The sequence below is a fragment of the Perognathus longimembris genome, chromosome 8 (genome assembly GCF_023159225.1).
Source record: "Perognathus longimembris pacificus isolate PPM17 chromosome 8, ASM2315922v1, whole genome shotgun sequence".
Classification (NCBI taxonomy): Eukaryota; Metazoa; Chordata; class Mammalia; order Rodentia; family Heteromyidae; genus Perognathus; species Perognathus longimembris.
In genome coordinates, this window is record NC_063168.1 from 13900653 (window position 1) to 13922526 (window position 21874).

General features: G+C 49.9%; 1 protein-coding gene across 3 annotated transcripts; it reads left to right on the top strand.

The window, feature by feature from the left end:
• The first annotated feature begins 6251 nt into the window (after window positions 1-6251).
• Capg (capping actin protein, gelsolin like) lies at window positions 6252-21489 on the top strand. 3 transcript variants are annotated; one of them, XM_048352587.1, is made up of 11 exons: window positions 6252-6359; window positions 7039-7144; window positions 13603-13638; window positions 13816-13988; window positions 14087-14241; window positions 14666-14833; window positions 17312-17461; window positions 18213-18305; window positions 18785-18917; window positions 20471-20559; window positions 21269-21489. In XM_048352587.1, the coding sequence occupies exons 2-11, from the start codon at window positions 7083-7085 to the stop codon at window positions 21332-21334; spliced, it is 1125 nt and encodes a 374-aa protein (XP_048208544.1). In that variant the 5' UTR covers window positions 6252-6359; window positions 7039-7082; the 3' UTR covers window positions 21335-21489. The 3 variants fall into 3 exon arrangements, with proteins under 3 accessions (XP_048208544.1, XP_048208546.1, XP_048208545.1); XM_048352588.1 differs by lacking the exon at window positions 6252-6359 and adding an exon at window positions 6662-6683; XM_048352589.1 differs by lacking the exon at window positions 7039-7144.
• The last annotated feature ends 385 nt before the right edge of the window (window positions 21490-21874 follow it).

Sequence of the window (21874 nt, forward strand, 5' to 3'; positions counted from 1 at the left end):
ATGTTTGAACTAGAGAAAAGTGAAGGAAGGGGGCTGGGGATATGGCCTAGTGGCAAGAGTGCTCGCCTCATATACACGAAGCCCTGGGTTTGATTCCTCATTACCACATATATACAAAAAGGCCAGAAATGGCGCTGTGGCTCAAGTGGCAGAGTGCTAGCCAGGACTGGCAAAAAAAAAGAAAAAAAAAGAAAAAAAAAGAAAAGTGAAGGAAGGTGTGGTATTGTCCCAAAAAGAAATGTACTTATTACTTGACTTATGAGTTGGTAATCCCTCTGTACACACCTTAATAATAACAAAAAAATCGTATGTTTTTTAAAAATTGAATGTTTGAAATTCATTGCTCTGAAGATTTGTTTGTTTGGTTAATTTTGCTTTTGGAAGCCAGGGTCTTATTACATATCCTTAAACTCACTTTCTGTCTTAGCCTCCTGAGTGCTAGGATTACAGGTACACTGCTATGCTTGGTTATTCCTTTAGATTTAAAAGAAAATCGTACTTCATGTTTGTAATAACATTTGAAGAGTTGGAAAACACAATTTCTTAGTTTGTCTTTTTCTGTAACAGAAAAAAAAAGCCCAAACAAGTACTTTGTAGAGTGCAGAGACTCAAGTGATGGCATTTCAGTATGTCACATCTTACATATATTTAAAATGTGGAGTCAAACCTGTAATCCTATCAGCTTGGGGGGGAGGGGTTGAGGCAGGAGGATCTTCATGTTGAGGACTGTGTGCGCTACATGGGAAGATGTCACAAAATTTTATGGTATTTGTTTCTCCTCTCCAAGAGAAGAGGCGACTTAATAATGGCTATTTAGTATGTATGTATGTATGTATGTATGTATGTATGTATGTATGTATGTATGTATGTCAGTACTGGAGCTTCAACTAAAGGCTCTGTGCTTTTGCTTGGCTTTTTTGCTTATGGCAGGTGCTCTTCCACTCAAGACATGCCTTTACCTCAGCATTTTACCAGTTAACTGGAGATAAGAGTCTTGTGTACTTTTCTTCCTTGGGCTGGCTGTGAAAACCTATCCTCCAGGTCTCAGCCTCCTGAGTATCTAGGATTACCAGGGTGAGCTAACAGCATCCGGCTAAGGTCTTAACAGAAAGTTTCAGAAAAACAGGCCTTCCCGAAATTTCTAGACAGAAATGGGACTGCTCAGCCAGTTAATATGAACCCCATCCTTGCTACTATGAGCATCTGGGACATGTACTTTAATTATTGCTTCAGGAGAAACTACTGATTGTTTCAAGATTAAATGGAATATTTTTAGAAGTCGGCAGTCTTAACCTAACTGCAGAAGACAGGATTCTCATTGACATGACAGAGTCCTGGCTATGTCCTCATCGCCTAGGTAGTTTCCCACCTACCTTGAGGATTAGGCATGTATAGTATCTGCCCAGATCAGGAAGTCTAAAAGCTGAAAATGGGGTTAAAGACAATCCATTGTGCTCCTGGCCACTGTGGTGTCACTGTTCTGGATACAGGTGTAACCTGAGCCACCACCGTGGAGCCAGAAATCAGCTGAGAAGAGGGAGAGAGGCTGCCCGGGGTGGATGAGGCAGGCTCTCCGAACAGCTCATCCCACCGCGGGCTGACTGGCCCCGACGGTAGGTAAGTCCTTTTTGCAGCCCAGGAAGTCCGGGGAAGGCTTGTGCCACCTGAGCTGTGTGCTGAGCCCCTCGAGGAAGAGGATGCTGACGGCGATGCCTGGGTCGTGACTTCCTTGGCAGCCCTTCACCCCGCAACTGGACTGGGCTGGGGAAAGCTGACACCTGGGGGCAAGGGAGGCCCCGACAGGCCACGACCGGCGTCCCGGCACGTGGAGGGGGGGCGGTGGCGGGGGCTTTTCTCCAAGAGCCCCGCAGGCCACGCACGCTGGGGCGGCGGCGGCCGATCCCACCCCGCCTGACTCTCCCACCTCCGAGGTAGAGGAGCCCACCCCTCCCGAGGCCCCGCCCCGAGGCCGCCCGCTGCCTGCTGGGGTTTGTAGTTCCCAGGGGCGGGGGACAGAATTCATGCGCGCGTGCGCGGGTGGGTGGTGGTGGTGAATGAAAACCCTTGTATCGCGGCGGCCACCGTGGCGTTCGCCGCGTTCGGACTTCGGGACCTGGAGTTAGCCGCGTCAAAGACCCCAGCGCCCAAGACCCCGCCCCCTTGGCGCGCTGCCTGCTGGGACTTGTAGTTTATACTCGCTCGGCCCTGGGCAGGTGGGGCCGAATTGGAGGCCTAGTTAGGTGCCTTTCCCAGTTCTGGTGTACCAATCAACCCGGAACCTGTGCCCTCCGCCAGTTTGTCCGGGCTTCGTTCGCATGGCCGACCCACTATGTAGATACTAGGGTCTGCAGGACCAGAGTCTAGGATGGGCAAACCAAAACACCAAAGTGGAGCTTTCAGGCCAGGGTTCACCCCCTTTGCCCGTGATTACATCGCTGATTACATGCAGAGATGGCCTATCTAACTATCTTTCTATCATCTATCTACACACACACACACACACACACACACATCTACACACATACATATGTATACACGTACCTTCCCTGCTAACTAGCTAGCTACACACACACATACACACAAATACACACAATACATACATATGTATATATGTACTGACCTTGGTATCTATCTATCATCTAGAGAGGTATATGTACGTATATATGTGTATACACACACACACACCAGGGAAGGTACATATATACATATATATATATATGTTAGTCAAGTACCTAAATTTGAATAGTGTCTTGCTATGTAGCAGGCTGGTATGGAACCCATGGTCCTCTTGCCTCATCCCATCCTCCTGAGTTCTGAGCGTGTACTCCCCTACCAAGTTGGGGAAAAAAATGATTTGACAAATTTGTCAACTCCACAGAAGCAAATCCAGAGAATCTGTTCGGGGAAAATGAATGGGCAACTCAGGGCCATACTTTGCTTTAAGGATCAGATAAATGGGAGTGTGTGTGTGTGTGTGTGTGTGTGTGTGTGTGTGTGTGCTTAGTAAACTCTTTTACCCAGGATATGAGTGAGGTGTTGCTGAGGTCCTTCCCATTACAGTCTGAACTCAAGTCTCTGAAGAAAAGCTGGCAGCCTTGGGGAGCTCAGACTTTTAAACAGGAAGGTGCAGCCTGGGGGTTGGGAGTGGTGAACACCAGCACTAGGGAGGCTGAAGCAAGAAGGTCTCAATCTTGAGGCAGCCAGTGCTTCCGAGTGGTATCTTTTCTTTAAAAGGGGGTAGGGATAGGTCTAAGCTTAAGTGGTGGCTCCAATAGGTGAGAAGCCCTGATTTTTAACTCCAGTACCACAAACAAACAAACAAAAACACAAACAAATCAAACAACAACAAAAAACACTATAATGATGCGAGAAGCCCTATTTAGCTGAAGAGTAGATAGGCTCCACACTGTTTTAATAAAATGTGGAATGCACTGGACACTGTAATCCTAGCTACTCAGGAAGCTGAGATCTGAGGATCATGGTTCAAAGCCAGCTTGGGCAAGAAAGTGGGAGACTGTTAGGGCCTGAGCACTGTCCCTGGCTTCTTTTTGCTCAAGGCTAGCACTCTGCCACTTGAGCCACAGCGCCACTTGTGGCTTTTTCTGTGTATGTGGTGCTGAGGAATCGAACCCAGAGCTTCATGCATGCTAAGCGAGCACTCCACCACTAAGCCACATCCCCAGCCCCTACCTTCTCTTTTGAAGTAAGACCTGACTTGTGGCATGTGAGAGGACTCCTAGCGGGCCCTTAGCTTCAGGACTGGAGGCAGGGTGGGCCTGAGGAGGGGAGGAAGAGAAGGACCTGAGGGGGAACAGCTGACAGGGGCAGCTGACAGGGGCAGCTGGTGGAGGGATGGTTGGCAGGGGAGGCTTGGACTCCCACCACGGAACTCCCCACACATCTTCTGCCGCCTCTTAAGTGGGTCCTGAAACACAGTTTTCGAGTGGCATGCTGGACGTGAGCTTTCCCCAAGCCCTCCCCTCCCCGTGCCCCACCCGCCTCCTTCCGAGGCCCGGAGGGTGGATGGGCCGCTGGCTCTGACTCACCTCCGGGGAGGAGCTGGGAGGCTGGGGGCGCCGGAGCTTCGGCCCGCTGGGCATGGTTCTGGCCTGTGAGACCTGAGGTCAGCTGGAGGGGGAGAGGCTGCGGCTGGCTTAGCTGGTCCCCGGGCATCTGGTGGCCCAGGCTTGGAGGCCAGCTCCTGGGGACACATAGGCTCCTGGATTCCTGGAGACAGCAAGCGACCCCTTCTTTGGCGACAGGCTCTGTCTTGTTCTGGGGAGACTGCAGTGGGCGTAAACTTTGAGTCTCGTTAAGAAACAAAACAAAACCGCAGGTGGAGGTGTGGATGGCTCAGGCCTGTGATCCTTGCTACTCAGGAGGCTGAGAGGCGAGGGTTGTGGTTCGAAGCCAGCCTGGGCAGGAAAGCCCCATTACACTCTTATTTCCAGTTAACCACCCAAAATCTAGACGTGGAGTGGCCCAAGTGGCTAGTAGAGCACCAGCCTTGAGTGAAGAAGCTCAGGGACAGCATTCAGACCCTGAGTTCAAGCTCCAGGACAAACACCAAGAAAAACAAAGAAAAGAAAAGACATTCTAGTGTCTTGCTTGCAGATCATTTATCAGCGTATGTTTTCCAGTTCCCAGAGGCTGAGGAGAGACCCACAGATTGCCGGGCCTGTCCCCGTGTTTTTCTGCTTCTTGGTCATCCTCTCCTTCCCCCACCTCCCCACTTCCTTCCTGTGGTGATAGGACCTTCTTTGGCCCGGAGAGGCCCTGTGTGTAGGTAACAGTGACTCTCACTCATCCTTGTCCCCTGGATGGGTGCTCAGAATTGAGTCACCCAGGTTTGCACTGGTGCAACCAGAATGGCCACTTCAGAGGGCTCACAGGGAGGTCAGGGGGGGTGGAGAGGCATGTGGTGTACTGTAACTTTCTTCCCCTGGAGCTATTCACTAAGGGCGAATGAGGGACAAGAAGTGCTGGGCACACTTACTGGGGTTCTCTCATAAATTCTCATTGTTGCAAACATGAGGCCCTAAATTCAAACCCTAGTAATCCCCCCAAAGTACACTTTCACCGCTGGGTGATGAAGTGCATAGCAACCTAAAGAGAAGCGAAAGAAGCCTAGATTTATTGAGCATCTATTATTTGCTCATTATTTATAGGGTCCCAGTTAATCTTCACATTCCTCTGTATGTTCATTTTACAGACTGGACACAGGAGGCTCCAGGAAGTTGAGTAGCTGGCCTGGGAAAGCACACTTGGTAAGTAGCCAAACTGCCCAGCTCTTAGCTTCTCTTCCAGGTTGTCTGCCCAGCCCATGGCGCTTGTGTGAACAAGGCCTTCCTGGGATTCCAACCCAGACTGCCTTGCATTTAAGGCTATCTTTTGGAACCAGGCCTGGTGGTAATCCTGACTCAGGAGACTGAGTCAGGAGGATCTGGAGTTAAAGATCAACTGGGCTACTATAGCAAGACCAAATCTACGTGAAAAGAAAAGATCCGGGGTGTGGTGATACATGGCTGTAATTCTGGCTACAAGGCCAAGGTAGGAGAATTGCAGCTGAGTTGAGCAGTCAAAAACATATGAGACTTGATATGGAAAAACCAAACAACAAAACCTGAAAGCAAGAAGAACTGAGCTGGGGCTGCGGTGAGAGTGGCCACGGAGATGCTTGGAGGTCTTAACCCACACACAGTGTTCAGCGCCACTTGAGTGAAAATGCACAGCCCTGACTTCAAGCCTCAGTACCAGCACAACAAAAACAACCAACCCACCCAAACCACATCCTTCCAGTTTCAGGCTAAATCCTTGCCAGGATTTGCTTTGAAGGTTCCGTAAGTGTGAAGATTTCACAGTTCCCACTGCCAGGGCAGAAGCTTGACCCTCCACCCTGAGCGCTCTCTGGAACTCGATGTGAACCCACAGTTTTCTACTCTGGGGGTGGTCACTTGTGCTCACAGGGCCACCGTGTCCTCTGCAGAACCAGAAACTTGGACAAGACTGGCTGGGATGGAGGCGGGCCGGCTCCCCCGGTGCGGCCTGGGCCGTGCTTATTTCTATGGCCGTTCCTGAGTGCCCCGCGCTGATTCTGTGACAGTGGACATGTGGCGAATGACTTAGCAGAAGGAACAGAACTGTCTGGGGCAGGCAGGAGACCACAAAGAGCAAGTCAGAACCTTAGCCACTCCCTCAGCCCCGAGCGTTCAGAAAAAAACAACAACCAAATTCAAACGCACTCAGGGCAAGAAGAAGTCAGGGGGAGGAGGAAAAAGTGCTGTGGAGCCAATGACCCCACCCAGGAAATGTGACTAACCAGGAGCGGCAGGGGCTGTGCAGACGTGCCTGCCGGTCTGGTGAGTGGGGGTGCCGGGGGAATGGGGAATAGGGCGTCTTTCCTTGTGAGCCCCACACTCAGACACCTCCCTGGGCCTGCCTGACCTGAAGCTGGTCACTATTCCAGGCTGGGTGCGGGCACCCCTGGCCCGGCCCTGGACAGCACCTCCTGCTGGGCTCCAGGCCTGTCAGCACTGTCTAGACCCGGCTTCCAAGCCCTGAGCCTCCCCTTGGAGGGGGTGAGTGGGGCAGGGCAGGAGGAGAAAGAAAGGGGGAAGTGAGAAATTGGGGTGGGGCAGCAGAAGCAATCCAAGGAGCAGGAGTGAGAGAAAGCGGTGCCAGAGGTAAAATGGGAGGTGGCTGTAAAGATTATGCGGATGAGACAAGTAAGGGGTCCAGAGACGGCAACAGAGATCAGAACAGGCTTTTATTTGGGGTGAAAGCCGGAGAGGGTCGCCAGAGTCTTCCAGCTAGACTGGAGAGACGGTGATGCACTCTTTTCCAACTGAGATCTGCTTTTATAAGCCAAAGAGTGTGAAGCCCAGCAAGGCAGGGGCCTGGGGTAGTTTGTCACAGGAGAAGGGGCAGGATGGGAACAGGGGAAGGCACTCTGTGCAGAGATTGAATCTTATCTTGAGTTCTAGGTAGCGTCTGGTTTTAGTAGACATGTTAACTAATGGTAGGGCCCTCAATCCACAGATCCTCCTGACTCAGCTTCCTGAGTGCTTGGATTACAGAGAGTCATGGACCACCCTTCCTGGTTCCAAAAGACAGCCTTAAATCCAATCTCTTTTGCCACGACAGGGTATGTTTGGGGAGAGGGCAGGGGTTGGGAGATGACTCGGATTCATCCAGGTCTGTAGCAAGGGCAGTTTATGGCAGTCTTGGGCAAAGGTGTTTTGCGTTGAAGGCATTTCCCATCAGTGGCCACCAGAGGGCGATGGGGGCTGTCCAGAACACTTTAGGGAAGACAGAGGACGGCTGGCTGCCAGGGTCTTGAAACTGAAAGCTAAGAATGATGCTGACCTGGTCGACTTGTGCCAGCCTCCATGTGCCTTCCTTGACTGCGGGCTTGCAGGTTCCTAGGTGGGTCAGCAGGCTGTGCCCAAGATACCAATGGAGGAACTTGCCAGTGGGAAGTGGTGCCAGACTTCCTGACAAACACCGAAGCCCTCAACCAGCCTGCCTGGTGGTGATTTTAGATTTGGCTCTTCAGGTCCCCAAGACAGCACTGTGGTACATTTAGACAACTGGGCTAGAAGGGTTTGGGCAGAGGCGTGGCAGGCCTTGCCGTATGAATTCAAACACTGAGTATAGATTGGGGTTCATTAGCTCCCAGCAGAAGGTCTGCCTGAAGGCAGGGTGGGAGGGAGATGGAGCTGGGGGGCTGGGAGCTGGGATCGAGGGAGGCAGAGAAGCACCTCTGGATGGCTTCTGAGACTCCCTGGACCGTTTGATGGGATACTTAGCTCCAGCTTTCTGCCCCGAGGCTGCTTCGTTCCAATCTGCCTGTTAAAATCTTGGGCTGTCCTTCAGATTCCATCTGGTGTAATAATTGGAGCTCATCAAGGGTTGTCAAACCATCTTTGAGCATCTGCAAGGTATTAGGCACCCAGAGGTTCTGCTAGCTATGGAATATAGTTCCTAGCAACATAATCCAGCTCTTGCTCCAAAGGCCCTCCCTTAGAGTCTGGTGGAAGGGCGGGGGGGGGGGGGTCAGTGCCTAATTCTCCTCAGTATGGGAGAGCAGAAGATCTAGAAAGGGGCTGAGCATAGCTCAGTGGTAGAGAACTTCCTAGCATGCATAAAACCCTGGGTTCAATCTCCCATACCACAAGAAAAAGAGGGGCGAGGAAGAGGATAGTTGGCGAAGGCTATTACAGTAGAGGCTTCTGTGCTGTGTGTGTGTGTGTGTGTGTGTGTGTGTGTGTGTGTGTGTGTGTGTGTGCAGGTCTAAGTTGGGAGGCAGATTCAGATCAGGACTAGTTTGGCACTAAGGCTCCTTCTGAGGCTGACCTCTGTGATTCTGTGACATTCTCTCCTGGGGGAAGTTGGCGGGTTCATGTCTCTGTGCCAACTAACTAGGCCACAAGGCCTGGGCCTTTTTTTTTTTTTTTTTAACCTCTGTGTATTCCTGACCTCCCTCATCCCCCCACACCCAGTCTTCCCTTGGAGAGCACCCAGCAAGGGCCTTGAATGGAATTGGGTAGGCTGCTGGGCAAGTGCACAGAGGTATCAGGCTCTGGAGACATGACACAATCCCGACATGCAACATGCTTCCAGAGAGCCTGCGCACAAGGGCTGCAGTGTGTGCTCCCAGCAGAGAGGGCTGGGAGAACTTCCATAGGAAGCTGAGATACCAAATGGCCCAGACATTCCTAAGGCAGCTCGGGCTTGACGTGGGCCTGCAGGGATGTTGGGCTTTTATAGAGGTGAGCTTTTGATGGACCCTTCCCTGGCAAAGCCTGGGCAGGGTCAGGGATCTGATGGACCTTTAAGCCTGCCCTAGCACTTCTCACACACTGGCAGCCAGGCTCTGAGTCTGATTTCAGCTAATCCAGTATGGCTTTGGGGCATCAGGAGGTTTTTTTGTTGTTGTTGTTTTGTTTTGCCAGTCCTGAGGCTTGCTCATGTCCTAGGTACTGCCCCTGAGCTTCTTTGGCTCAAGGCTAGCACTCTACCATTTGAGCCACAGCTCCACTTCTAGCTGTTTTGGTAATTGAGTGGAGATAGAAGCCTCACAGACTTTCCTGCCTGGGCTGGCTTTGAACCATGATCCTCAGATCTCAGCCTCCTGAGTAGCTAGGATCACAGAGGTGAGCCACTGATGCCCGGTTAGATATTAGGAGTTTCAAGGGTCTTCAGATGATTCCACTGTGCCAAGGGTTAGACATTGTTCTGATGGAATATACTGGTAGCATTGGGATTGCTTCAAACATGTTTCAGGCCTGTGGAAACAGATTTTCTAGGCCAGGGGTGTGGGTACTATTCTGGGAAAATGTAGTAATACTTGAAAATGCACAATAAAGACTTGGAGAACACTGCCATGATATAAGGACCACAGAATCAGGGTCTTGAGTTTAGGAGAGAGACTGAGTTTAATGGGCAACTGGGAATTTATACCTAAGGAGCAGAATAAGGGTCAAGAAATGGAAAATTACTGAAAGGAAATGCCAGGGGTAAGGAAGGTTTTGTCCAAACTGACTTAACAGGATTCTAGAAGATTATCCAGGTTGATCAGACATCACCTGAAGGGGAGAGGAAGATAAGGAAGCTGATCAGAAAAGAAGATGACTGAATGTTGAGGGAGGGAGGACAGGGACTTGTGACTAAATAGGCTTAGCAAACTGGCCCAAATTGGATTTTTATTTTTTAATTAATTAATTGTCAACCTGATGTTCAGAGGGTTACAGTTTCATATGTAAGGCAGTGCGTATATTTCTTTTCCAACTTGTTACTTCCTCCCTCATTTTTCTCCCCCATGCCCCCTCCCCATTTCTCCTTCCCCCATGAATTGTACAGTTGTTTTATAGCATATAGTTTTTAAAAATTTATTTATTGTCAAACAGCATATAGTTTTGTAAGTATTGTTGTTGCATTGGTTTGTCTTTCATCCTTTGTCTCTCCATTTTGATATTCCCCTTCCCTTCTCTAGTTCCAATACAGCTATATACAATATCCAGGGTACCAAAGTCAGTTTCAATGATATCAAGGCTAGGAAGGTGGCATAGTGGTAGAGGGCTTGTCTAGCCTGCCTGAAGCCCTGGGTTCGATTCCTCAGCACCACATAAACAGAAAAAAGCCAGAAGTGGTGCTGTGGCTCAAGTGGTAGAGAGCTAGCCTTGAGCAAAAAGAAGCCAAGGACAGTGCTCAGGCCCTGAATCCAAGACCCAGCACTGGTTAAAAAAAACAAAAAAACAACAACCCCCAAAACGACATTGCCAAACTGGATTTTACAAGGAAGTGTACAGAGAGGGGCCTAGGGGAAGATTGAAGAGCCTGAGGGATTTGGGACAGCAAACCATTGTGCGTGTCTACAATTGTGTAAGGTCTCAAGGTAATTCTCTTGGGCAGCCAGGGCAATGGAGGAGCTGGTAGCCAAAGCTCTTTCATCAGAACCCTGAAATGTCTCAAGATTAGCTAGTTTTGAGCTAATATGGGCCTGAGTTCTCATGTCAGGAACAAATTGAAAAACAGCAAGGCTGATAATTGGCTCCCTCTATCTCATGCTTGGCTCTTGCTGCCGGCTTGGGTGGGGCGCCCGCCTCTCCGCTTCCCACCCGAGTCACAGCGGCTGGTGGGCTGCCTGTGGCAGGGATGCGGGCATACCACGTGATCCTGTGTGGGATGGAGAAGCTGTAGCTCCCCCCCTCCCCCGTGACTGCCTCCCAGCCTCAGGGAAGCGTGATGCCAAAAAAATGCCTTCCACTGTGTTTAGGTTGGTAATGGAAAGTCATAACTCATATGGTATTCCACAGCCATTATTACCGTGGCTCTGCCTCCCCTTCTGTTTCCTACTCAGACTCAATATCCTGTTCTCTAAGCCACCATTCAGAGTCTCTTCTGCCCTCCTGCAACCTCAGTCTCTGAAAGTCTCCTAATTTTACATTATTTTCTACTTTGTATTTTCACCCTCAGTTTCCCCAGACCTTAACCCTGCACCACAGAGGCAGGGAGCCTTACAAAAGCCTCAGTTGAGCTGGGCTCACGCCTGTAATCCTAGCTACTCAGGATGCTGAGATCTGAGGATCGTGGTTCAAAGCTAACCCAGCAAGAAAGTCGATGAGACTCTTATCTCCAATTAACCACAGAAAACCCGAGGTGGTGCTGTGGCTCAAGTGGTAGAGTGCTAGCCTTGAGCAAAAGAAGCCAGGGACGGTGCTCAGGCCCTGAGTCCAAGCCCCAGGACTGGCCAAAAAAAAAAAAAAGGTTTGCCTTTCAAAGTCTCTCCCTACTCTAATATATTTTGTTTGTTTGTTTGTTTGTTTGTTTTTGCCAGTCCTGGGCCTTGGACTCAGGGCCTGAGCACTGTCCCTGGCTTCTTTTTGCTCAAGTCTAGCACTCTACCACTTGAGCCACAGCGCCCCTTCTGGCCATTTTCTATATATGTGGTGCTGGGGAATCGAACCCAGGGCTTCATGTATACAAGTCAAGCACTCTTGCCACTAGGCTATATTCCCAGCCCTCTAATATATTTTGTTCAAGGATGGCCCTTCTGACCTACAGAATGAAGAGGGCAGTCATCATCCTAGCAGGCAAGCTAGGCCCACAGAAGTGAAGTGATAGCTGAGGCCTGGAAATGGGTGGATTTCCTGGGGATAGAAGTTTGAATTGGGATAGTCATTAAGTTTAGTATTAGCTAAGGTTTTACTAGATATCTTCTACCAGGTTAGAGAAATATTTCCTCTAGTCTTTGTTTGTTAAAGTATTTATTTTTAAATTTATTATTATTATTATTTTGGTCAGTTGTAGGGCTTGAACTCTGGGCCTGGGTACTGTCCCTGAGCTCTTCAGCTCAAGTATAGAGCTCTACCACTTGAGCCACAGCACCACTTTGGGCTTCTTTTGTTTATGTGGTACTGAGGAATCGAACCCAGGGCTTCATGCATGCTAGGCAAGCACCCTACCACTAAGCCACATCCCCAGCCCATGGATATATATATATATTTTTTTTGGCCAGTCCTGGGCCTTGGACTCAGGGCCTGAGCACTGTCCCTGGCTTCCTTTTGCTCAAGGCTAGCACTCTGCCACTTGAGCCACAGTGCCACTTCTGACCGTTTTCTGTATATGTGGTGCTGGGGAATTGAACCCAGGGCCTCATGTATATGAGGCAAGCTCTCTTGCCACTAGGCCATATCCCCAGCCCCATGGATTTATTTTTTGAGACATAGTTTCAATATGAGATCTAAGCTGGCCTCAGTCTTATGATCTTTATGCCTCAGAATCCTGAGTACTAGGATGTCACCATGGCCAGCCTTTTTAAAAATCAAAGTGGATATATAGAATTTTGCTAAATGCTTTTGCCTACGTGTATCAAAATTATATATTTTGTATTATATATGGTATATATACACATATATATACACAAATATGCTTCACACACATATGTTTATTAACTACATTAGTTGAATTCCAGAGGTTAAATAAGCTTGTATGCCTAGGGTAAACCTCATTTGATCCTCATGGATTATTTTATGTATTTATTTATTTTTGGTCAGTTTTGGGACTTGAAGATCAAGGCCTGGGCACTGTCTCTGAGCTATTTTTCTCAAGGCTAGTGCTCTACCATTTGAACTACTTTTGGATTTTTTTTTTGGTAGTTAATTGGAGATAAGAGTCTCAAGGGCTTTCCTGCCCAGACTAGTTTCGAACCACAATCCTCAGGCCTCAGCCTCCTGAGTAACTAAGATTACAGGCGTGAGGTGCCTGGTTTCCTGAGCATCGTTTGCTCAAGGCTAGTACTCTACTACTTGTGCCACAGCTCCACTTCTGGTTTTTTTTGGTAGTTGGCCGTAAGAGTCTCACAAGCTGGGTGCTAATGGCTCATGCCTGTAATCCTAGCTACCCAGGAGGTGAGATCTGAGGATTGTTTAAAGCCAGCCGTGGCAGGAAAGTCTGTGAGACTCTTACGTCCAGTTATCCACCAAAAAATTGGGGGATGCTGTGGCTCAAAGTGGTAGAGCGTTAGCCTTGAGCAAAAGAGCCCAGGGACAGCATCCAGGCCCTGAGTTGAACCCCCTCAGCCAACAACATCTACAACATCAACAACAACAACAACAACAAAATGTCTCATGAGCTTTTCTGCCTGGGCTGGCTTTGAACTGTGATCCCCAGATCTCAACTTCCTGAGTGGCTACTAGGATTACGCGTATGAGTCACTGGTGCTTGGCTGATTTTAAACTTTTCTAACATAAGCAGTGATTAGTTAGAAAGCTATACTCCAAGTTTGCCCAATAGCCAGAATTCAGGATAGATAAGAAGACTGTCTGAGAAGTCATGGCAGGAAAAAGACACTGGCCTAGAGGTCCGAGATCTAGTTTCCATAAGTCACACTCACCTTACTGCCTCTGCATTTATTATTATTATTATTATTATTATTATTATTATTATTATTATTATTATTATTATTGCCTGTGTAATGAAGCCAGGACCGTGTCCTCTTGGGCTCCTAGATCTAAATTAGTTGATGACAAGGCTTCCCCAGACCAGCGCGAGAGGCGATTATTGTGGCCTTTGTGATAACCATGGCTTCTTTCTTTGCAGATCTGGAAACAGCATGTACACACCCATCCCCCAGAGGTAGGCAGTGGGTCCCGTCTCCTCACTCCCCTCCCAGCTTCTCTTCCTTCCAAGGGCTTCTCCTCCTTCCTCCCTGCTGTCCTCATCCCAGACTTGTTCCCAGGCCTGTTCAGGTCTCTCCCTGAGCCCACTTCTTGTGGGCCCTGGACGCTGCCAACCCTCTCCCCCTTCCCACAGTGGTTCTCCATTCCCAGCCTCGGTACAAGATCCGGGCCTGCACGTGTGGCGGGTGGAGAAGCTGAAGCCAGTGCCCGTGGCGCGCGAGAACCAGGGCATCTTCTTCTCAGGGGACTCTTACCTAGTGCTGCACAATGGCCCCGAAGAGCTCTCTCATCTGCACCTGTGGATAGGTACAGGGGTTGGGCTGAGTGCGGAGTGAGGCCTGCGCAGGGGTGGAGGCTGGGGTGATCCTCAAAGGCTTTTCCCTGTCCCCTCCCACCTGCCACAGGCCAGCAGTCGTCCCGGGATGAGCAGGGGGCCTGTGCGGTGCTGGCTGTGCACCTCAACACCCTGCTTGGGGAGAGGCCTGTGCAGCATCGTGAGGTGCAGGGCAATGAGTCTGACCTCTTCATGAGCTACTTCCCACGGGGCCTCAAGTACCAGGTCAGAACCCACCTCCACACACCCACCCCGGGCTTCTCTCAGAGTCAACCCTGCCTCTGTGTGTGTGTGTGTGTGTGTGTGTGTGTGTGTGTGTGTGTGTGTGTGTGTGTGTGTGTGCCAGTACTGGAGTTTGAACTCAGGGCCTGGCCTCTGCTGTTGGCTTTTTTGCTTAAGGATATTGCTCTACCACTGGGCTTTCCTGCCAGGACCGGCTTCAAACTGTGATCCTCAGATCTCAGCCTCTCGAGTAGCTAGGATGACAGGCTTGGGCCACTGGTACCTGTTTCTGGCTAGTTTGTACCCTGTCAGAGGTCCCCCAGTACATGCAGACGTGTGTCCCTGCCTTTCTTCCCATCTTCCAGTGGGATGGGGTGCAGAGGGATCTGGGCCTATCAGCAGCTCAGACGAGCTTTCTGCTTTCCAGGAAGGAGGTGTGGAGTCAGCGTTTCACAAGACATCCTCGGGTGCGGCCCCAGCTGCCATCAAGAAACTCTACCAGGTGAAAGGGAAAAAGAACATTCGTGCCACCGAGCGGGCGCTGAGCTGGGACAGCTTCAACACTGGGGACTGCTTCATCCTGGACCTGGGCCATGTGGGTAGATGCGCGGGCTGGGCACTTGTGTTGGCACCCTAGTAGAAGAGGGGCAGGGCGGGGAGGCTGGGCAAATGGAGAGGAGTCAGGAAGCTGTAAAGCCACTGGTTCGCAGGTGGATAGATCCAAGCATGAGAGGAGGTCGTTATAGTCAGCCCTTTGTGCCCACAGCGGATAGAGATGTCCAGGCCCCACCCGGGACACCCAAATCCACAGATGCTCAAGTCTCATAAACACTTCCTCTCATATACTTTCCAGCATCTTTCCATGACTCCTAATAGTACATTGTGAATGCTGAGAAAATAGTTGTTACACTATATTGTTTAGGGAATAATAACAAGAAAAAAAAGTGTTATGTACAGATGCAGCGTTTTTTTTTTTTTTCCTGGAGATTTTCTTCTTTTCTTTGTGTATGTCCCAGTACTAGGGCTTGAATTCAGGGCCCAGGCAACTATTTGTTACTTTTTCTTCTTTGTTTTCTAAAGGCTGGCACTCCACAACTTGAGCCATAGGTCTACTTCCAGTTTTGATGGTTAATTGAAGATAAGAATCCCATAGAATTTCCTGCTCAGGACAGTTTTTGTTGTTGTTGTTTGTTGCAGAGTTTGAACTTAGGATGTGGGCGTTGTCCGTAGGCCTCTTTGTGCTCAGGGCTAATGCTCTTCCACTTGAGCCATAGTGCCACTTCTGGATTTTTGAGTGATTAATTGGAGATAAGAGTCTCACAGGGACTTTTCTGCCTGGGCTGGTTTCAAATTGCAATCCTCAGATCTCAGTCTCCTGAGTAGCTAGGATTACAGACATGAGCCACCGGCCCCTGGCCCGGGCTGGTTTTGAACTGGGATCTTCAGATCTCAGCCTCTTGAGTAGCTAGGGTTACAGACGTGAGCCATTAACATCTGGCTTCAGTATAGTTATGATCTTTGTTTAGTTGAATCTGGCTGAAGCCACAGATAAGAAGGTTGGCTATATTTGATAAAACAAAGCCTCCTCCTGATATCTGGCCATTATATCTAGGGCTCTGTAGTTTAATACCTCCTTCTTTTGGAAGCCTTTGTGGCTCTGAGATGGCTTCCTGCCAGACTCTTAGTAAATTTATTCACCAATGGTTCAGTGAATCTATCATGTTCTTCTGAGCCAGCATGAGGACCATAAAAGCTCACTCTGAGGAGGTATCCAAGACAGTCCAGTTCTTTGGCCTTAACCCATGGCAGGACACCAAGTGGGGGCAGTAACCACTGGGGTTGCTAGGAGGGGCAGGGAGGGTCCCTCTAGCCTAAGCCACTGCCAGTTGTCCCAGGGAAGTGCCATTTGACTACACCTTCATGGGGAGAGAGCGCCATTCCAGGTGAGGGGGCAGGTGAACGAGGCAGAATAAGGACTTGGGTGTAAGACAACAGGGAGGGGAGAGAATAAGCAGGAGCAGTGGCAGCACAATGGTCAAGGAAGCTGAGTTCCAGGTAATGCGGACACTGAGCTGGGTTGAAGATCTGGGCAGGAGGTCATCTGTAGGGAGGATTAGAAGTAGTTTGATGAGCAAATAGGGAGCGCAGATAGGGAGTTGACCTCTCCATCATTGCCAGTATAGGAGAGAAGTGATGTACTGAGTTCAAGGCTGGCATTCACCCATTCACTCATTTGTTTGTTTGTTCATTCATTCATTTATCCATTCATTCACTCTTACTCATTCAGTACAGAGTTACTTTGTGTCTAAATATGTGCCAGCTCTGTTTTAGCAGTAGGTGAATGCCAGGTAACAAAGCAAAAGAAAACATCTCTTAAGCCAGGCCCGGGTGGCTCACACCTGAATCCTAGCTACTCAGGAGGCTGAGATCTGAGGATTGTGGTTTGACGCCAGCCTGCACAAGAAAGACTATGAGACTCTTATTAGCCACCAGAAAGCTAGAAGTAGAGCTGTGGTTCAAATGGTAGAGAATTAGCCTTGAATAAAAACCAAAACTCAAACCAAAAACCTCAAGGACAAAGCCTAGGCCCTGAGTTCAAGCCCCAGGTTCAACACAAAACAACAACATCTCTTCTCTGAAGCTTTTAAGAGATGAGAGAAAAGTAAGTTTAAGTACACAACAATTGAAGTGGTGCAAAAATAAAACAGGGAGGGGCTGGGAAGGTGGCCTAGTGGTAGAGTGCTTGCCCTGCATCCATGAAGCTCTGGGTTCCATTCCTCAGCACCACATATATGGAAAACGGCCAGAAGTGGCGCTGTGGCTCAAGTGGTAGAGTGCTAGCCTTGAGCAAAAAGAAGCCAGGGACAGTGCTCAGGCCCTGAATCCAAGCACCAGGACAGGCAAAAAATAAAATAAATAAAAGTAAAACAGGAGGAGAAGTGACCGGCAGGCAAAAAGCACTCTCACAGAACGTCGTCAGTGCCTTTCTCTGAGGCCTCTGTCCTTGCTTATCCTGCCTCTGGGAGGAGAGCAGGGGCGGGACGTGGCAGCTGGACTCCTTGCTTCCTTGCAGAACATCTTTGCCTGGAGTGGTGGGAAGTCTAATATCCTGGAGCGCAACAAGGCAAAGGATCTGGCCTTGGCCATCCGGGACAGCGAGCGGCAGGGCAAGGCCCGGGTGGAGATCGTCGCTGATGGGGAGGAGCCCACCGAGATGATCCAGGTTGGAGAACATGGGGGGTGGGGGGCTGGTGGCCAAATGGCCAGAAGCAGTGCTATGCCAGAATCGTGAGGGTGGCAGATGGAGGACAGCAGGAGCACGGCTCGGGGCTGTGACTGGCTCACAGGGTGTCTTTGTGTGATGGAGAATAAGGAGTCCCTCTAGGTGGCCAGGTGGGACAAGCACCCTGGCTGTGGGTAGAGTGGACCCAGTCCTTGCTCATTTCTGCTTGTGCAGGACACAAGGTACCCATAGGAGCATGCTGAGAAAGAGCTACATTTAGAGTTTAAATGGTCATTCAGTGTCAATTGAGAAATAATTGCTAGGGGTTGAGTCTTAGTGTGTCTATCATACATTCTATAACTGATCATGTAATGAATAGGTTACAGTAATAAATATTATTGAAAAGAAATCTAATTTGTTATCTTAGAAATCTAATCTGGGCTGGGCACCTGTGGCTCATGCTTGTAATCCAAGTTACTCAGGAGGCTGAGATCTGAGGCTTGTACTTCAAATCAAGCCCAGAAGAAGTCCGACGGACTCTGACAGACCTCCAGACTGGAGGGGTGGTTTAAGTGAGCACTAACCAGGAGCAGAAAAAAAAGTGAGAGGTTCTAGCTTATGCCAGCGTGCATGCATGTACACACACACACACACACACACACACACACACACACACATCTAATCTGGGTGTGATGGCTTTGGGAAGTTTTTTGGGGGCAGGAATCCCACCATCCCTATTCTGCTCCTATAGGTCCTGGGCCCCAAGCCTGCTCTGAAGGAGGGCAACCCTGAAGAAGACCTCACAGCTGACCAGACCAATGCGCAGGCTGCAGCTCTGTATAAGGTGGGGCCTTCCCCAGGGACCAGATAGGGAGTGGGAGCCTACACGGAGCATTGAGCAGCGGAGGGAGCCCCGGGCTGAAGGACAAGAGGAGGATGTGGGAAGGTGGATCCAGGAACCAGGGGAGTTCATGCAGGGGTTGGAGAGGCAGACAGGGGCAAGGTGGGTGGGAGGTGGGGGGATGGCTTGTGATAAATGCTATTTTACTTCTGGTCCCTTCTTAGTGAAGGTTTCAAGCCAGGACTGAGTTTGAATCTGTGCATCTGTTTGTAGTTTCATTCTAAAATGAAGTTAGGGCCTGGCTGTTGTGGTGACTGAGGTGATGGGAAGGAGAGGAGCATCTTGGGTGTGCTTTTCAGAGCTTCTTTCTACCGTCTGTTCCTCAGTGATGGGCTGAGGCTCACAGGAGAGGCGGCCTGGGCACAGCCCCCTCCTCGGGCTCAGGTGAGGGCTGGTCTGTGAGCACTGCCCATCCTTCCTAGGTCTCTGATGCCACTGGACAGATGAACCTGACCAAGTTGGCAGACTCTAGCCCTTTTGCCCTGGAGCTACTGATCCCTGATGACTGCTTTGTGCTGGACAATGGGCTCTGTGGCAAGATCTACATCTGGAAGGGTACGTGTGGCTCCTTCCCACCAGCCTGAGGTCTCTGTAGCTGTCCTGACCTGAATGGGCCTTCCCCGGCAGGGGTCAGCCTGCCCCAGGGTTGCCTTTTGGCCACTCCCACCCCATTAATCTGGGTGGTGGCTCTCCAGCTGCAGCCAGCTTCAGAATTCGCAGGACCTGCCTCAACACGTTGTTGGGCACTGTCCCAAAGATTCATTGTTGCAGGTGGAGCCTGAGCATGCACATCTAACAAGTTCCCAAGGGGTGGCCTACAATCCCGGAGACCACACTTTGAGAACCATTGTCCCAGCCCATTCCTAGGTCTCCAGGTCTCTGGGTCCCCTGACCCAGAGTTTTTTGTCATGAGATGTCATAGAGGTAACTTAGATAAATTGTCACTTGATGTGGCACAAAGAAAACTAGCAGAACTTGTTTTTGGAAGAGATGTTATCAACTAGAAAGAAATGCTGTTGGGCAGAAGTCTGTTGGGCTTTGACTATAGGAAAATATTGGAACTAGAGGATCTTGAGTATTGGGGCACTTTTCTGTGGTTGTCTTTCCTTTCTTCCTTTTTTTTTTTTTTTTTTTTTTTTTGTCTTTGACAGGGCTTGAACTCAGGGCCTGGGCACTGTCCCTGAGCTTTTTCACTCAAGGCTTGTACTCTACCACTTTGGGTTTTCTGGTGGTTAATTAGAGATAAGAGTCTCACAGACTTTTCCTGCCCAGGCTGGGGCTTTTTGAATCATGATTCTCACATCTCAGCCTCCTGAGTAGCTAGGATTACAGGCGTGAGCCACTAGTGCCCAGCTCTGAAATATTTCTGAGGAGATTTTGATCAGACCAAGGCAGAGGGAAGTTTTTGTCTTAGCTTGGAGCTGGCAGTTTCCTGGGAAAATTCTTTAGCAACTGACTTCATACTGCTAGAGAGTCCCTTAATGTTCTTGGAATCTCCTGGTCCAGTTGTTTGTAAACAACTCTCTGTGACCACTCTCTGCCTTGAATTTGCTTAAAGTAGGATGAAAGCCAGGCATTGGTAGCTCATGCCTGTAATCCTAGCTACTTTGAGACTGAGATCTGGGGATGGCATTTGAAAACCAGTCCAGGGCTGGGAATATTGCCTAGTGGCAAGAGTGTTTGCCTCGTATACATGAAGCCCAGGGTTCGGTTCCCCAGCACCACATATATAGAAAATGGCCAGAAGGGGCGCTGTGGCTCAAGTGGCAGAGTGCTAGCCTTGAGCAAAAAGAAGCCAGGGACAGTGCTCAGGCCCTGAGTCCAAGGCCCAGGACTGGCAAAAAACAAACAAATAAATAAATAAAAAGAAAACCAGTCCAGGCAGGAAAGTCCACGAGATTCTTATCTCCAATTAACCACCAGAAAACTGAGGTGGTTCTGTGGCTCAAAGTGGTAGAGCACTATCCTTGAGTAAAAATGCTCAGGTTCAGTGCCCAGGCCCTGAGTTCAAGCACCACAACCGACCCTCCCTCCCCCCTGCCCCGCAACAAATGGATGGCGATTAGAGAGGTTCACTTTTTTAAAAATCTCTTCTTTCTGTTATCCAGGGCGGAAAGCTAATGAGAAGGAGAGGCAGGCGGCCCTCCAAGTGGCTGAGGACTTTATCTCCCGCATGCAGTATGCCCCCAACACTCAGGTGAGGAGACACCCACATCCTCAGCCCCTGCTCCCGGGCCTTTCCTGAACTCCTGCCCTTCAGATTGGATAAAAGGAGCAGGACAGCCGTAGGAGTCAGGAATACCCACACCTCCCCTCAGACCCATCCTGGGGAAGGTCCTTCGCAATCCTTCACCATTTAAGTGTGCTCTTGCTGGACCACAATGGCTCAAGTCTATAATCCTAGCTGCTCAGGAGATAGATCTAATGTTTGTAGGTTGATGCCAGCCTGGGCAAGAAAGTCTGTGAGACTCATATCTCTAAAGAACCAGCAAAAACCCAGAAGTAAAGCGATGACTCAAGTGGGAGAGTGCCAGCCTTAGCAAAACAAGCAATAGGACCAAACCTAGGCTCTGCGCTCTTGCCCCAGTACCAGGAAGAGAAAGCGTTATTTTCAAGGAGGATGTTGGGCAATACTTTATGGGCTGGTTTTCCCCCTGGGCTTTATGGGAACCCTGTATTTCTTCTCTTGCCTGTTGCCTCTGGCAGCTACAGTCCTTTGTAGCCCTAGCACAATGGCTGTACAAGTCGTTCTCATATAGCTCATTTATAACTGATGGCGTCTATCAAACTACACCCACGCGCTTCATATGATCTGTCTCGTAGCCTGTCTGTGATCCTGTGTCTGGTCTTGTCTGGGGGAGCCTTCCTAGCCTGGACTGAGTTCACTTCTCTCCTATGCCCTGCAGGTGGAGATTCTGCCCCAGGGCCGCGAGAGTCCTATCTTCAAGCAATTCTTCAAGAACTGGAAGTGAGGGAGAGCGGGTCTCAGTGTTTGCTTCCGTCCCTTTCCCAACCCCCGTGCTTTCTGTCTACTCTTTTCTCTGGCTGCTGGGTCAGTGCTGAGGTACCCTCATCATATGGAAAATAAAGGAAAACAAGTGCCTTCTCCACCTTTCTTCTGCCTGCCCTGGGCTGATTCTTATGTCCTACCTGCAAGACACAGATGCCAATTCTACCGCCTCTGAGGGCCCAGCACTGGCTCTGCAAGACGAAGCCCCCAGTACCGGAAGCGCCCGTGGGGCTGGCAGGTACCGCTGTGAATCCAGTAGTGGGGCGGCCTGGCACCGGGGCGCAGGGCAGCCTTCAGCCAGGGCTTAGTTCAGCCTCGCACTCCCTCCCAGGAGAAGGTTGTGTCTGTGGCTTGGGATGACTCTCCACGAGACCCAGTATTTCTTTACACACCCCAGAAAGTTCCCGCAAGGCAGCTTTGAATGATGCTGGCAGAGCAAGAGGACAGCGGCCTGTGAAGCTGGCAGCTTCTTCACAGCCATGGTGCACGGACGGACCCGGCA

Coding starts and splice junctions, on each gene's coding strand:
- Capg (XM_048352587.1), top strand. CDS start 7,083: ATGGACCACCCTTCCTGGTTCCAAAAGACAGCCTTAAATCCAATCTCT. Junction 17,462..18,212: donor AGCCCACCGAGATGATCCAG/GTTGGAGAACAT, acceptor CTGCTCCTATAG/GTCCTGGGCCCCAAGCCTGC. Junction 18,306..18,784: donor AGGCTGCAGCTCTGTATAAG/GTGGGGCCTTCC, acceptor CATCCTTCCTAG/GTCTCTGATGCCACTGGACA.